General features: G+C 40.4%; 1 protein-coding gene across 1 annotated transcript; it reads left to right on the top strand.

Annotated features, from left to right (window-relative positions):
- The first annotated feature begins 10748 nt into the window (after positions 1 to 10748).
- Positions 10749 to 11297, top strand: LOC124127440. Its single transcript, XM_046490835.1, has one exon. The coding sequence runs from the start codon at positions 10749 to 10751 to the stop codon at positions 11295 to 11297; it is 549 nt and encodes a 182-aa protein (XP_046346791.1).
- Positions 11298 to 15506: the final 4209 nt, after the last annotated feature.

The raw sequence follows: 15506 nt of genomic DNA, 5'->3' as shown, positions 1-15506 counted from the left end.
CATATGGACACACATACACAATTGCTGGTCTGTAATGTGTATATATGAACACGTCCTGCTCTATAACGTGTCAAATGGACATACGCTGGTCTATAATATGCATATATGGACAGGTGCTGATCTGTAACGTGTAAATGGAGAGGCCCTGACATGTCGCAGACCAGCACCTGTTCACACGGCACTTCATAGACCAACACCTGCCTTATATGGCACGCAATAAACAAGCACCTGCCCTATATAGCACGTTAAAGACCAGTACCTGTCCATATAACACGTTACAGACCAGCACCCATCACAACACGTCTAAAACGCGTTTGACAGACAGTCGCTTATCTTTTATCAAAATGAAACCGAACTGTAGCGAAGTTGATAAGAGTTAGCGAAACTGGTAATATACAGGAAATAAAGCCTTTATCGTGTAACAAGGACAACTGCACTAAATGCGTCAAAAGATCATTAAGCATGTTAACCTACTCCATATGGCAAATGCCTATGGAATGCCGTAAGGGACGTTCTCGCGTTGTCACGATCTCGAGCTTTGAAAACAAGCTAAATATGCCAACAGTGCAACATGTAGCGTGTCAGAAACCAGTAATCGTGGGTTTTGAATCTCAGATTAGACGTGGTTGTTTCTAGGTTTGTCAGAACCATACCCGTTCTTTGTTGGTTTCATCAACGTTGCCTAACCCTAACCAGGTTATGGGTGAGAACTTCGTTCTTTTCTACCCTGGACCAAGGTTTATTCGGGGTGGCTGACAGTAAATGTGCAATACACTGGAGATGAGGGTTAACAATGGGGATTAGCATCTTATAAGTATTGGTGATATAATGCTCATAGAGTAGGACGATCGGCCCATGGTACAGTAATTTGCAGCAGCCACATTAGTCGTGTATGTCTAGTCATGACCATGTGTATTTCCTAAGTTGCACAGCCACATAAACATACATCGCCACAGTCATCATCTGGGCAACATTATCAAAAGACATTAATAAACTGAATTTATGTATCGCAGGAATCTTTTCGTATATTTTCTTGGTCACGTAACTCATCATAAGTCTTACAATCAAACAGAAAAGTATCTCACCTGCTACAAAACCCAAAATGGCCTACATTACAAAGTCTTTCTTGTCTTGGAACATTTGGAATCTACCAATTTCAATTTCTCGTTGATGCGACCTAAATCCAAACCCAGCTGAGACTACACGGAATTTATTTATAGAAATATAGTTGATACAATACTCGTGGTATAATGTCTTTGGACTAAGAGACCAAGATGTATATATCGGCACCATACAATAATATTGGCACAACCTTACTATCAAATACTCTAAAAATCATCATGCATACAATAAGGGTCTTAATTTTGAAAACTATAACAACATTTTAATTTACTAAATTGTGCCTTCTAATGCAGTGAGGCACTCATAAAAAGTTTATTCCTTGATAATGTTTCTTAGAATACTATACCTTGATATTTCTCTGAATACTTAAAAGAATTCCTTCATCTTCAAAAACATCAATTTTTTTTATTATTAATAAGTTATACATAACTGGTATTCTTTACAGTAATGATGTAATACATATATTCCCCCTTGTAGACATACAACAGTATCAGAGAAAAGAATCACATTGTCTGCAAATAGAAGCAAAACTAGATGAGTTAAGTCTGGATGTAACTGGATACTACGGTGACAAGAACTTTCTATCTCACAACATTGGACTAAAAAACAGACCTGTCGTACTCCTTTTTATAATTAAAACATTTAAAAAAATATATACATAATCGTATTTAACACATAACTTTCAAACTATCATAAATTGATATAATACTATCTACCATTTAAATGACACCACGTTATGTTCTAAAGCTGCCCACAATTTAAATCGATTTACCAAATCAATAGCCTTTGAGAAATCAAACATACACGTTAACCTTCTTTTTAACCAACAGGTGATCAACAACAGACTGAAAGATACATACATTATCCGTCGTATAATAATCCTCGGGGAAGCCAGACTGCGATTCTGAAAACATAATCAATTATTCAAAACTGAAATATACATTTAACTGTAAATGCTCAGGTCTGTAATACCTCTACAATTAGATCTAAAACTAGACCACGGAGGCGGTTAGTCTGAATAAGAAATTGCATTGGACATAATAATGTTTGTCACTGATGCATACAATTTGGAAATGTCCCCACATGTCTACCGTAAAACTTTTTAAAGTCTTTACTAAGGCCTTGATTGTCGCATGAGCGCTCTATTATACTTCAAAAGGTTGGATATGTAAAAAAAGACCTGCAACTTATTGTGACAAATAAATCGACACATAAATTTACTGCAGGCCATAAAGACCCATACAATTTTGGAACTATGAGCCCAACACGAGATCCTACTGTCACGGGCCTGCGGGCAGCCGCTTATTTCGAACACTGTCCATGAGGGTAAATCAGTGGAAGCGAATTGGCCTTTTTCCATTATTGAAAGATATCAGATCATGAACATACATGATGCTAAATTAAAATTCTTTGCCAAATTCCCTTGTTTTGATTTTGCAAATTCGAGCAGAAATTCCTATTCATGTGCACAAAGAAACAGATCAGCAAGAAGGGGAACACAATTGGTGCCCATGCCTACTTCAAGTCCACGTTCTGCAGCACAAAAATTGAACAACCTGGATGGAGTGGTGTTTGCATAGGTAAATGAAACTTTTGTGGGTTCTCAAATTTGACATGGGACATTTAGAGCAACTGATTTTTGTCTGAGAATGTTGCTTCAGAAGAAATTCCACAAGATGATTGGCTTTTACATTTTCAAGATTCAGCTCAAGACTGTAACATAAGTTGATGGTGATGTTGACTTGAACACGAATGAAATCAGCGCCAGTATCTTTGATTCACCTATTATACGCAGATGAAATTTTTGACTCTATTAATAGATTAAGAAACTCAAAGGCACCTGGCGTCCAACTGTTTGGAAAACCAGCATAATTGTAACATTGTTTTTTAAAAGACACTAAAGATCCAAAAAGCTACAGTCGCATATCTCTTTTGAGCACTCTGTACGCTGTATACATCCATACAGAACAATAGGTTATCATTTTGGGCTGAATCATACGAGGTTATAGCACAGTTAACATGTTTATATTACAGTTTGTTATTCAACGATACCTGTCAAGGACGCCGGATAAACTATATGCAGTCACACTCGAAAATTCATGTATATGTATGTATTTTGATAGAGATTTATAATCTATTTACACTAAGATAATATATAGATAAAATAATTCTATTTGGTTCTTACATCAGTTAGCAGATTATTGTACAGTATAACAACTAGTATATGAAAAACATCTGTTTGTAATGTAACACGGTTTGTACCACTGTGATGATGACTTGTATTGTTAATATTACTTTATCATTCCTTTAATATGGTTCAGGGTGTAGATAAAAATATGACACACCCATCAGCAGAATAAAACATCTCTCACCCGTCGCGTGTGTTTGTATATTTCTCATTCATTGCCCTGCCCCAAGTGAGGACTATAGCCACCATGGAAGGAACGACATAGATCGCCAGCAACATCCACCATAGATGGTTTCCTTGAAGTGACTTTTGTGTGACCTTGGACACTGTCACGTGACATATGTGTGTTTATTGTGACATTTCCAGTATTGGATATTGCTACTTCAGCTTGGACATTCAATTCAATTCATGGACATTCTGATCATGTGAGTCCCCATCATGTATTATTTCATTGTATAAATGTATCATCCTTGCTAGCTAGCATTTGACTTTAAATTTACTTTGTATCTGGCGCCAGTTCAGTTAAGTTCTGTAAACTGTAACTTTGTATGCGTCACACTTTTGTATTTTTCATGTACTGAGTTTTGTATTACCGTAGACTTCTTTGTCTGCTACTTCTCACTATCCTGTTGGTACCAAGAGTCTGCGTAGCTACAGGTTCTTTTGAGGTGTTTAGTTTAGTTTAGTTCTGTTTGGTTTTGTGAAGTTTAGCTTAGTTTAGTTTATTTTTGTATAGTTTTGATTTAGTTTAGCATTAGTTTTTAGTTAGTTGACTTATAACGGTACTCAGTGTGAATGTGTGTATGAAAATGGCTTGATTACATTTCTATTTTCTGTCCTTGTTTAATCAAATAAAAGGCTAGCAAATAAAAATTTAATTGTATAAGTAAAATATAAGCTGAACATGTTTTAATTCACTGACTGTATGACGACAGACTTTTGCACTTTCTTTGAATATTTCACATTATGTTACTGACATCCCCTACCAACCCCTCTGTGCTGTATGTAGATTTAGAATTTAATCACTTCCTTGGTTTGCAAATACACTTTGCAAGTATTGTATTTTCAATTTGAGATTTGTCGTATGCCTGGTATCACATTCATGTATATGTACACCTTATCCCATGTACACTTGTGTTTCGCTTCTTTCTTTTGTTTGTCATGATGTAACTGGACTACTGTTTAAACCGGCCTTAAACCAAACTCATTCACTCTTTCTTTTGTGAGTATATAATTACACTTTGTCTTCCCGTATGATATATGCTATTATTCCTCCATAGGAGAGTACAAAACATGTTATAAGTTAACAGTGAAAAGCAGAGATTTTACATGGATTAAGAGTCACTTTAGAAGTTGCACATATCATATAGTCTGGTTATCACAGATATTTGGAACAGTTCTTGATCCTCATCGGACAGAGAAACAGGAGGCTGGCAGGACAGGAGACTGCAGACAAGATCAGTGTCAGATCTATCTTGGAGATGGACACTGAGTTCCACAGGACCAATGTTGATGATGTCACACCACAGCATGTCTCGATACATGCTTAAAGTCTCACAATGACACAAGGCGTGTGTTAGAAGGTCGTCGTAGTGTAGACCACAGAGAAAGCAGCTTCCTTGAACAACGCCAGGTCTCCAGAGGGCACATAAATGAACAATAAACGCACACTGTTTCTTAATGTTTGGGTTGGCTTTTGCTATGAACCAGGCAGGATGGGGCTTTCTGGTGGAATGGATTTTCCTGAAATGTTTAAGGCCGTGATCTAGAGATATTCGGGTATTCCATTCCTTCTCTTTATGGTCATGAATGGATTTCTTTACAATTTTCTTCCAGGAGCTTTGCACGGGGAATGTACCACTGACCATGAAAGCATTTAAGAAGGGTAGAAGCAGATACTTCTCCAGAATGTTCCATAAATCCGGGATGAAGCCATGTGCATTCATACAACAGTTGTTCTTAAAAGCGAAGAGACGAGTTAAGAAGAGCTGCATGGCTAGAAAATGGTTCGGGCTGTTGCACAGGTTTCCAAGAAAGAACAATTTCCTTGTGTTGATATGGGATTCCAAAGAATGCCAATCTATTAGTGTATTACAGATGTCAGTCCTTGTTGTTCTAGGCAGACCTTGGCACAACTTGAGACAGAAGCGTTGCGATCTTTCAAGTGAGATTTGTTCACCTTTGGATAAGTTGTTCCAAAGTTCAGAGCCAAAGTGTGCCCGGGGAAGGCTGACAGAACGAACCAAATTTGCACTCGTGACTGGATTAAGACCTTTAGAGTGACAGCCAGACTTAATAAGCATCATCGTTGAGGATTTCATTTTTGAGCAAGCATTTATTGTTCTCTCTCACGAATTGAAGTTGAAGTTTAGCTCAACACCTACATGTTTTGTGCTTTTCGCCATGGGCAACTCCTTTCCATATAATTGTATGTGACATTGGACGTGTTTTGACTTATGAAATGTCATCACACAGCTCTTGGAAGGGGAAAAAGTGAACCGCCACTTAGAGCTGTAATTCTCACATGTTGTTACCATCAATTGGAGAAAGGATGTTATCAGACTGATAAGAGAGATGTCATCCGCTTGAGTTGGTGCTGAGATATGAAGATCTATAACCATGGAACCTTTCTTTGCAGTTGACAGAATCCCGAGAAGATCGTTAATGTAAACCAAATACAGTTTGGCAGAGAGCACACTTCCTTGTCTCAAGCCTCTCTCAAGGTTGAACCAATCAGACTGGATGTTGTTCACCATGACACAGCTTTTCATTTCAGAGTAAGTGTTGCTTAATATCCTCCATATTGCAGTAGGTATATTCAGTTCTTTAAGTTTCCAAAGAAGACCAGAGGGCCAGACGGTATCAAATGCTTTGCTGCTGTCTAGGAAAACCACCTTCGGTGTGTCCCCCCTCTCTAAGTAGTGTTGAACTGTTTCTTGGAGTATAAATGAAGTATGAAGAGATGAAAGGCCTTTCTGAAACCCGTATTGGTGAGGGTCCGGGAAGGATTTGCAGTTACTAAATTCAGGAATTCTTCTGCACAGTACCATTTCAAATACCTTTGAGATGACAGGTAGAAGAGTCACACCTCTGTATGAGTCTGCTGAGGCTTTGTCTTTTTTGTTCCTTTTGTATATTGGAACGATTTAGACCTTCTTTCCATTGCTTAGGAATATAGCCAGTGGTCAATACTCGGTTGAACAGTTCTGACACGTAGTAGAACAGATAGGACCCGCCATACTTCAAGTGTTCATAACACAAGCCATCAATTCCTGCAGCCTTATTGTTATTCAGTGATTTGCACAAGGTTTCAATCTCTTTAACGGATGTAAGAAGGTCGTGAACATCGTGATCATGGGAGCCAAGTTCCTGTTTGAGTTGGTCGACTTTAGTTTCTATTGTTTCCCTAAAATCATTATCAAAGTGCTCTTCCTGGATATTGCTGAAGACTAAACGCATATGGCCTGCCATAACATTGCAGATCTCCTTCTGGTCCATTGTCAGTTTATCACCTGTACGGATTGATGAAATTTGTCTCTTCCTGTTAGAGGTCTGTAACACTGCCAAGAAGGCTTTCTGATCAACATCATAGAGTTTGTCAAGGCTACTGAAGTAACCCTTTTCAAAGTCTGTTGCAGCTTTTCTCATCGCATTCCTGAATTTCCTTGTATGCTTTGTATGAAGCATGCTGCATTCCTCTAGGTTTCCCATCTGTTATCCATTTTCTTCTTGCCTTTAACATGGAGTCATGGAATCTTTTTACCTCGTTTTTCCAATAAGGTTTAATGTATGATCTATACTGACTAACTGGAATCCAATCTTTCGCTGCCTCTGTAAGTGTTTCAGTGATAGCTTTATACATAGTTTCAATAGCTTCGTTAGAACATTGAGTTGGAGGTATGACTTTTCCCCAAAGAGTGTGAGATACTGCATATGTGTAGTCCCTTACACTGCCGTTGAACACCGCTTTATCCCACAAAGGTCTCGAAAAAAGTGACGCATTTGTCTGTTTGGAGGCCGTGTTGATCTTCAAGCAGCAAAACACAGGGTGGTGATCAGATGTATTGAAAGGGTTGTCCCCCCTTACCTCTGTACTGATGACCAGCTCCAGTAATTCAACTGGTACGAGGATGTGGTCTATTGGAGTTTCTGGGCCTCCATCGTATGCTTGAAAAGTGAAGACTGGGCCTGTACAATAATCCTGCATATTCACTGAAGTTAACGCGTAGTGAAGAGCTCCATCAGAGAGCTCCTATGATCGGTCTGAATATGATATCTTGGACCTTTTAGTTTGGCATTCAAGTCTCCAAGAATTATCACAGAGCCAGTTTGTGAGAATGCAGAGTAGATATCATCAAGTTGTTTGAGGGAGTGCCTTAAGAGGTCATTTGAACGGTTTGCAGGTGGCATATAAACACTAAAGAAATAGAGAGTTTGAATATATGGTAACGCCAGTTCGATACCTGTCACTCGGTCATACTCAAGGGTAATTTCGTGGATGAAGGGTTGAAGTCGTTTGTGACATAAAAAACGAGCATCGTTTGAAGAAGGCGCTTCTGTAACAATACCAAAATAGTCAGCATTCAGGGAGTCCATGAATGAGAAGTTGAAGGTCTGTAACTGATGATCACTGATTGCACATATGTCAACGCAGTGTTCTAAAAGACAAGTATTGAGATAAGTGACACTTGTCATGATTCCACGACAGTTCCATGTCATAAGTGTTAAGTTGCAAGCTTGGGCTAAGTTGAATTGATTCGTCATCACTTGGAATACATTTCGTTCTGTTGGTGTTTATCATCAAATTGTTGCCAGAACTTGACTTTGCTTAACCAAGGTTTTACAATGATATATTGTGGCCAGAAGTCAACATTTTCAAATAAGCGTTTGTCCTCTGCCAAGACATTCAATTGTGCAGATGCGTATGGTTTTTCTGGTCTATTAAAAAATTTCATATGAGTAACAGTCACACCTCTGTCAGACAGCTTCTTATGGCTTGTTCAGAGCACTTTTTATTGAAACGACCAATGTAGTAGCGAATAGTTCTGTGTCTTGGAGGAGCAGAACAGAACTCTGCTGAATCATGTGTTTATTGCACTGCACTGGTCGTTACTTATGTGGACCTTGATTGGATTTGGAGTGACACGTTCAGGGGCTGTTGTAAAACTGATGACTTTGCTTCTGGGATCGTTGATATAAACATCTCTCCTTCCAGACTGATGTGACATCACAGCTTCCTCCGTCTGAGCAATATTTGTGAGAGACAATATATCTCTTGTTGGGATATCAGGAGCTGGCTGCCTTACATCTCTCGTCGTGGTACCAGGTGTTTGCTCATCTACAGATCTCGTTGTTTTCTCAGGACTAGGGGAAGTCAGCAATGTTTGCAATAATTCAGTAGCTTCTTCCTCACTGCGTGTTGCAGTGACAGTAGGTTGGGTTGTTCCCAGGACAGTAGCGTGTACTATGTTCCTTCTGTTCAAGTTCGGAATCTCGGTGTTCGTGCAGGATAAATTCGTATCTTCGGTTGTAGAACCATAGTTCACACTGTGTTTGGTGATATCTGCATATGTGTATGCTCTAGACTTTCTGCAATCTCTCTCGACAGCATTAATAATTTTTCTGACATCACCAACTGAGTTGGAACAAGCCTTGCATTGCTCATCTATTGTTTTCATATCTTCTTCTATTGATGAAAATCTTTGGTTAAGGAGAGTCACTTTTGATTTAATCGAAGCAACCCCAAGCTGTCGCTCGTCCGATATGTGTGAAATATCCAGACAACCGTCGTCCACCCTACTCTTGAGGTCATTAACCATATCTTTGAGGTCAATGTGACGTGTCTCAAGTCTATCTCCAGATTTCACAAGTTTTTCTATTTTTTCTTCAGATGTAGCTGACTCTGATTTGATTAGAATCATAAGGTCTCGTTTGTACGCAGAAAGCTTGCTTTTAACGTCCTTTATTTCGGATGAGAACAACTGAGTATCATCCGAATTCATCTTATTTGCTGTGCGTAGCTGTTCTACAGCCTTACCTACTTTTCCCCGCAGGGTCTCCATTGCTACTTTTGTCTTAACAGTTTCACTGCGTGCAGCTTCAATTTCTCCCTTCATTACATTGTTTGCCTTCTCAAGCTGTTTTATTTTATTATGTAAGCAGTCCACGTCTTGCGTGTATTCTCCCTGCAATGTAGCAAGGTCTCTCTCCAGGCGAGCTATTGTCTCACTGATTGATTGGACGGTGGCTAGCGGCTGAGCGTCGTTTGCAAGGGTAGGTCTTTTTTGTGTAGATTTAGAACATCATAAATATCATCACTTATTTCACCAACCAATGTTCTGAACAAAACAAAACAGTCTTTAGCTAATTTTTCAAGTTTTTCACCTCGTTTTGACCATATATCTTTCCTCCTTTTTAGAATGCTGTCTTGATATGAAAAGGATTCCTTTTGTTTACATAAGTCAAACAGATAGTTTCTCAAGTCTAGTTTAAATTCGTGAAAGACTTTTCCAGCATTGCAAGACCTCTGTCTGAACGACACAACGACTATAGTATGAAAGTAGGGTCAGGAGCAAGAAACAGATTTTGAGGAGATCAAGACATGCCTTTCACCCCCTCCCGTTTTAGGGTATGCTGATTACACAAAGCCCTTCGAGCACTATACAGATTCCAGCACTCAGGGTTCGGGAGCAGTACTGTATCAGCACCAGGATGGCAACCGACGAGTCATAGCATATGCAAGTAGGGGATTGAAACCTTCTGAAAGAAACTACTCGGCACATAAACTGGAGTTTCTGTGTTTAAAGTGGTCAATTTCCGAAAGGTTTCATGACTATTTGTAAGGCCATGACTTTGTGGTGATGACTGACAACAATCCCTTGACGTACGTTCTCACCACAGCTCGATTTGATGCTACTGGACTCCGTTGGTTAGCTTCTCTAGCCAACTACAACTTTACCATCCAATACAGATCAGGAAAATCCAACATAGATGCTGATGCCCTGTCCACATTGCCTCAAACAGAACATCAAGTACAAATAGAAGGGGTCACCAAGGACTCAATAAGAGAAATATGTGATGTTTTACAAGTTTCTAACCTTGTTAAAAGTTTGATTCTCTCCGCCCCTGACACAGATTAGCAAGAAGAGATAACTGAAGACAGATGCGAGTTTAATGCCAGGTATTGGAGACATACTGAATCAAAGGATCCAGCGGTTGGTATCATCATTGATAACCTCAGAAAGAGGACTAAACCAGACAGGACACATTTTATTGGGAGTCAAGAGAAGACAACGCTGTTGAAGAGTTTTCAGTACTTTCAGCTAAAGCGAGGTGTTTTGTTTTGAGTCATCAAGACAGATGGAGAAGAACAAGAACAGTTAGTCCTTCCAACAAGATTTAGATCGGCCGTATTGCGTAGGCCATAGGGCTGGTCTGCATGGCCTTTATCACCCTGGAGCCATCAAAGGGAGGACAGCAACATGTTCTAGTAGTGACTGACCACTTAACCCGCTATGCCAAGGCCTACACAACCAAGAACATGACGGCCAAGACAACCCCTGAAGTCTTCTTCAACAATTTCATTATACATTATGGGATATCTAAGCGTATCCTTTCGGATCAAGGAGCCAACTTCACTGGGAATCTCATGCAGGAGTTCTGTGAACTTCTGAAAATCAACAAATCCCGAACTACACCATATCATCCAATGGGGAATGGGATATGTGATTGTTTCAACAGGACTCTCTGCAACCTGCTTGGTACTCTTGACCAAGATAGGAAGAAGACTCGGAAAGCCTATATTGGACCATTAGTACACGCATACAACTGTACTCGCCATGAATCAACAGGCTTTGCACCATTCATCTTGATGTATGGACGCCATCCACGTCTCCCGGTTGACATAGCTTTTGGACTTGACATGGATTCATCCAAGTCAAAATCAATGACCTGTTGCATCAAAGATTTGAAAGATCGTCTCACCTAAGTGTATGACATAACTTCTTCTGCAGCTGAGAAAGTCCAGTCCAGGAACAAGAGTTTGTAAAATCAGAAAGCAAGAGCAGCTGTCATTGAGAAGGGAGACAGAGTACTTGTGACGGTGGTTGCCTTTGACAGACGGCACAAGTCAGCAGGCAGATGGGAAGAAGATATTTATGTAATCTTGGACCTACCAAATCCACACTTACCAGGATTTGTCGTTGGTAAGGAGACTGGACAAGAACGGACAAGAACTTTGCACAGGAATTTATTGCTTCCTTCAGTTCTCTTCCCAATACAGTGCCTGTACCTAAGCCAAGACGAATGGAGTCTCCACAACCTAAAGGACGTGTGTAAAAGAGACACCCAGAGAAGATACAACAGGCATCTCACGGGATGACGATGAACTAGAAGATGGAGAAGATATAGTGTTAGTCACTACTCATTATTCGAACTCGATCCAGCTGACAGGCCACCTGAAGACATGCCGACCGAAGATATTGAGAGTGAGGACCAGAACACTGATGTTGATGGAAGGGATGAGATTGTAGATGAACAACAGGAACAGCCTACAGAAGAACCTCCAGTTCCACTAGTGGATGTCCGACTAGACGGAGAACCTGCTGCTGCTGCACTGGTGCCACCAGTACCACCGACTCCTCAAGCAAGGAGGTCTATTCACCTTCAGTGTCTGCTTTTAAGTGTTCAACTTTTATGTTTAATAGTTGGTTGAGATTAGTTAATGTGTCCTCCATATTGTAAGCCTTAACAAAGCCAAGCCATGACGTGCTCAACTGATTGACCAAGCTAACCCTCAAAGTTGACCCTTTGTCTCACTGCATGTTCTCAGTCTGCACACATTTCTTACACAGACATGTTGGCAAGTAAAATCATCTAAAATCAGGTTAGTTTATTACGTTTGTGTATATTTGTATTGTATGTTATTGCATTTACATGTTGCAGTATATTAAACCTATAATACTAAAGTTACCTAAACGTGTTTAATATACACAAAGAAAAAAGTTAAGCACACCTCTATTTCTGAACCATGACAAATGGCAAAAATCACGGCATGGGATGACTGACCTCAGGAGATGGTCGATACCAAGAACATCGGAAATAACATTGGGAAGAACAAACATTTGACAACAAATAAGGAAGATATTGGTGAGTTGTGATTAAAATTTACTGACAAAAACATAATGGTAACACAGGTACTGTTTTGACCTTAGACAATACCTAAAAAAAAGTATGGAGCTGCAGGATTAAGTAAACGAGTTACGTTTGATGTTTCATGTGAAAATGTTCCTTAAAGTCTCTACTTGACAGGACACGTAAAACAGATCAGTAGCGGTTATAACTGCCACGTGCCCAGATGACGCATTCCACCCTACGTGTCATGCCTCCAGTCAGACGTTGGATATGTTGATGGGTCAACAACAACCACTCCTGATCCAGTGCTGCTTCCAATTGCCTTAAATCTTGTACAGGAGGATCTCGTGTCCGTATGCGTCGCCCCAGAATATGCCAAACATGTTCAAGGGGGTTCAAATCTGGGGTCATTGCTGGCCTTGGTAGAGTCGTTATTGCATTGGCCCTCGTGTAATCCACGACTGCATGCGAGCGATGAGGCCTGGCATTGTCATCCATGTACTGAGGTCGAGTAGCAAGAGGGTAGTTACCCGGCTGTATTTTAAACGGTTAACCCACAAATTTGATAAATTGAAAATGGCCGCGCACCAAACTTTAAAATTATTTTTTGTCATATCTTTGGTACTAAACATGGTTGGGCCACAAATAAAACATTTCTCTGTATGTTTTCATGTACAAGGAATCCATTGTTAACCCACAATATGCCAAGAAATCAAGATGGCCGCCATATTAGGGCAAATTCGATTATTAACTGCGTCTGATGCAAACAGTCTTATTTACATGAGTGACATAACTTTATCATACTATATGGTTGTAGTGTGGGAGAAACTAACTGTAAATGATACAGCTATAGTTAAATATAGTTGTTTGCCTTCACCGCTAACATTTTTTAATGAAAATTCACACAGTTGTGTCAGTAATCAAGGTAGTATAGGAATGAGCCGCATAGTGAATGTGAAATCTCATCTGTATAACTTTTCTCATATTAAATATCAATTCATGCATGAAACATATATAACATTGCAGAAATATAAAACTTTTATCTTTTATTTGTAATTTTACATAACTAACTGTGTGTGGAGGTCGACTTGGTGATATAGTTTATGTACGATCAGGTTGAATGTTTCTGCATTCCTCGGCATGTGACATTTGCAAGCTTCAATGCACAGTAAGCGAATTTTTCTGCTGCCACAGAGCTAACTCAGGCATCCATTGTAGCATCCGCATGACATGATCTCTGAGCATGCTTTTGGGATGGGCGGTAGAGAGAGAAGTCGTGGTACCAGCTGCCCATCTTTGCGATCCCAACCCATATCTGTTACCATGGGAAGAACTGGAGAAGGCACATGGGCTTGAATCCAGACACTGGCTTGGTAATGGCTTCGCATGAAATCGTGCCGTATCAGATGTGGGGGTGAGGCTTCTTGTGCTCGTCCTACACAGAACAATTTAACTGGTGCCTCGTCACACGGGTCCGCCTCGGGTACTCCATATAGCTGACATATGAACTTCTCTGCAGATTTTGAGATGTCGTCAGTGAAGTTACCCATTCCCAGATGGCTCAAGTTGCTGTGTTGATGCTGGAAGACACACCAGGCCGTCTTTTTGCTGTGGCCACTGAGCTGGGAAACACTGTCACATCAAGTAATTGCATGGAAAGCTATCAATGATGATATTTGGTCGATGGGTAATTGACGATGAATCTCATGTACTGGGATATATTTAGGATGTTTGGATGTTCCAGCTTTCATCAACAGATTCGTGCATCACTTTGGTGATGCCGGCCAAGCCCCCACTCTTCTTCCCAGTGGCATTCAACCATTCTGTACTTTGGTCTGGAGAAACTTGGTTAATCGTCGGTTTGCATGTTTGACCACAAAATGTCCCTGCTAGAACTCATGCAAGATGTTTGGTGGGAGCTGGGCCATTTCAGCCCGGTAGACCGTCCCCCATCGGGCATAGCTAGTTTACGTGGTCATATCTGAAGAATAAAGGGAGCATACGTCTGAAAGCATACAAGTGGAGTTCCCATGATGCATCACGCTGTGCCCTGGTAAAATCAAGTAAGATGCTGACCATCATCATGTAATCCCATCAGAATTCTGCATTCGGGTCTTCTTCTTTTAGGACTTTGATGAAATTAAGGATTGGCTGGTGGAACCCCTCAGATGTCAGGGTGTCTTCCATATGTGCAATATCTTCAGTGTCTAACAACGCCCAAAAAGATTTCAGTTCTTTCCTCAGCTCAACATCAACAGAGTCCGGATGTTCATTTAGTTGAGGGAGGAGTACTTGCCACATAGCCTGCAAAGTTAGTTTGTGTGTTCGCATTGCACGACCATAGCCTTTGCTGGACATCACATTCTGAGCTGACCCGTGAAGATCCGGGGTAGAATAGGTCTTCAGCAACCCATGCTTGCCGTAAAAGGTGACTATGCTTGTCGTAAAAGGCGTCTAACGGGATCGGGTGGTCAGGCTCGCTGACTTGGTTGATACATGTCATCGTATCCCAATTGAGTGGATCGATGCTCATGATGTCAATCACTTGATTGTCTGGTCCAGACTCGATTATTTACAGACCGCCGTCATATAGCTGGAATATTGCTGAGTGCGGCGTTAAACAACAAACAAACAAAAAACAAAACATTCTGAGCTGCATTGGCACCCAATACATTACATTCTATCCAAAACTCACACAGGCCAGATTCTTCCATGTGACGGCCTAGGACTTCAAGAAAGTTAATTCCTATATGCAGTACTCCGAGGCAGCGTATTAGGACAACCTTGTATTGGTCAACAGACCACATCAGTTCCATCAACTTTGGATATAGACCCTCGTCAACCGTTAGAATCACATGTTCCTGTTCCATAGATTGAGCTATGTGCAGTACTCGCCTGACGACAGTGTTCAGCGAATCAATGTCGTGTGCAGGAGCCGTATTATGGATAGATATCCTACAGATGTTTGCTCTGGATTGACCATGCTTGCATTTTCAATGAAGGAAGTCCAAGAAGGCATTGGTTCCTGCAAAGATCGAGTCATTGTGAATGCCATGTCAGTCGC

This window comes from Haliotis rufescens, unplaced genomic scaffold, assembly GCF_023055435.1.
Source record: "Haliotis rufescens isolate VD_foot unplaced genomic scaffold, xgHalRufe1.0.p SCAF_1, whole genome shotgun sequence".
NCBI lineage: Eukaryota > Metazoa > Mollusca > Gastropoda > Lepetellida > Haliotidae > Haliotis > Haliotis rufescens.
The sequence above is the reverse complement of the archived record's forward strand: the minus strand, read 5'-3'. Positions and strand labels throughout refer to the sequence as shown.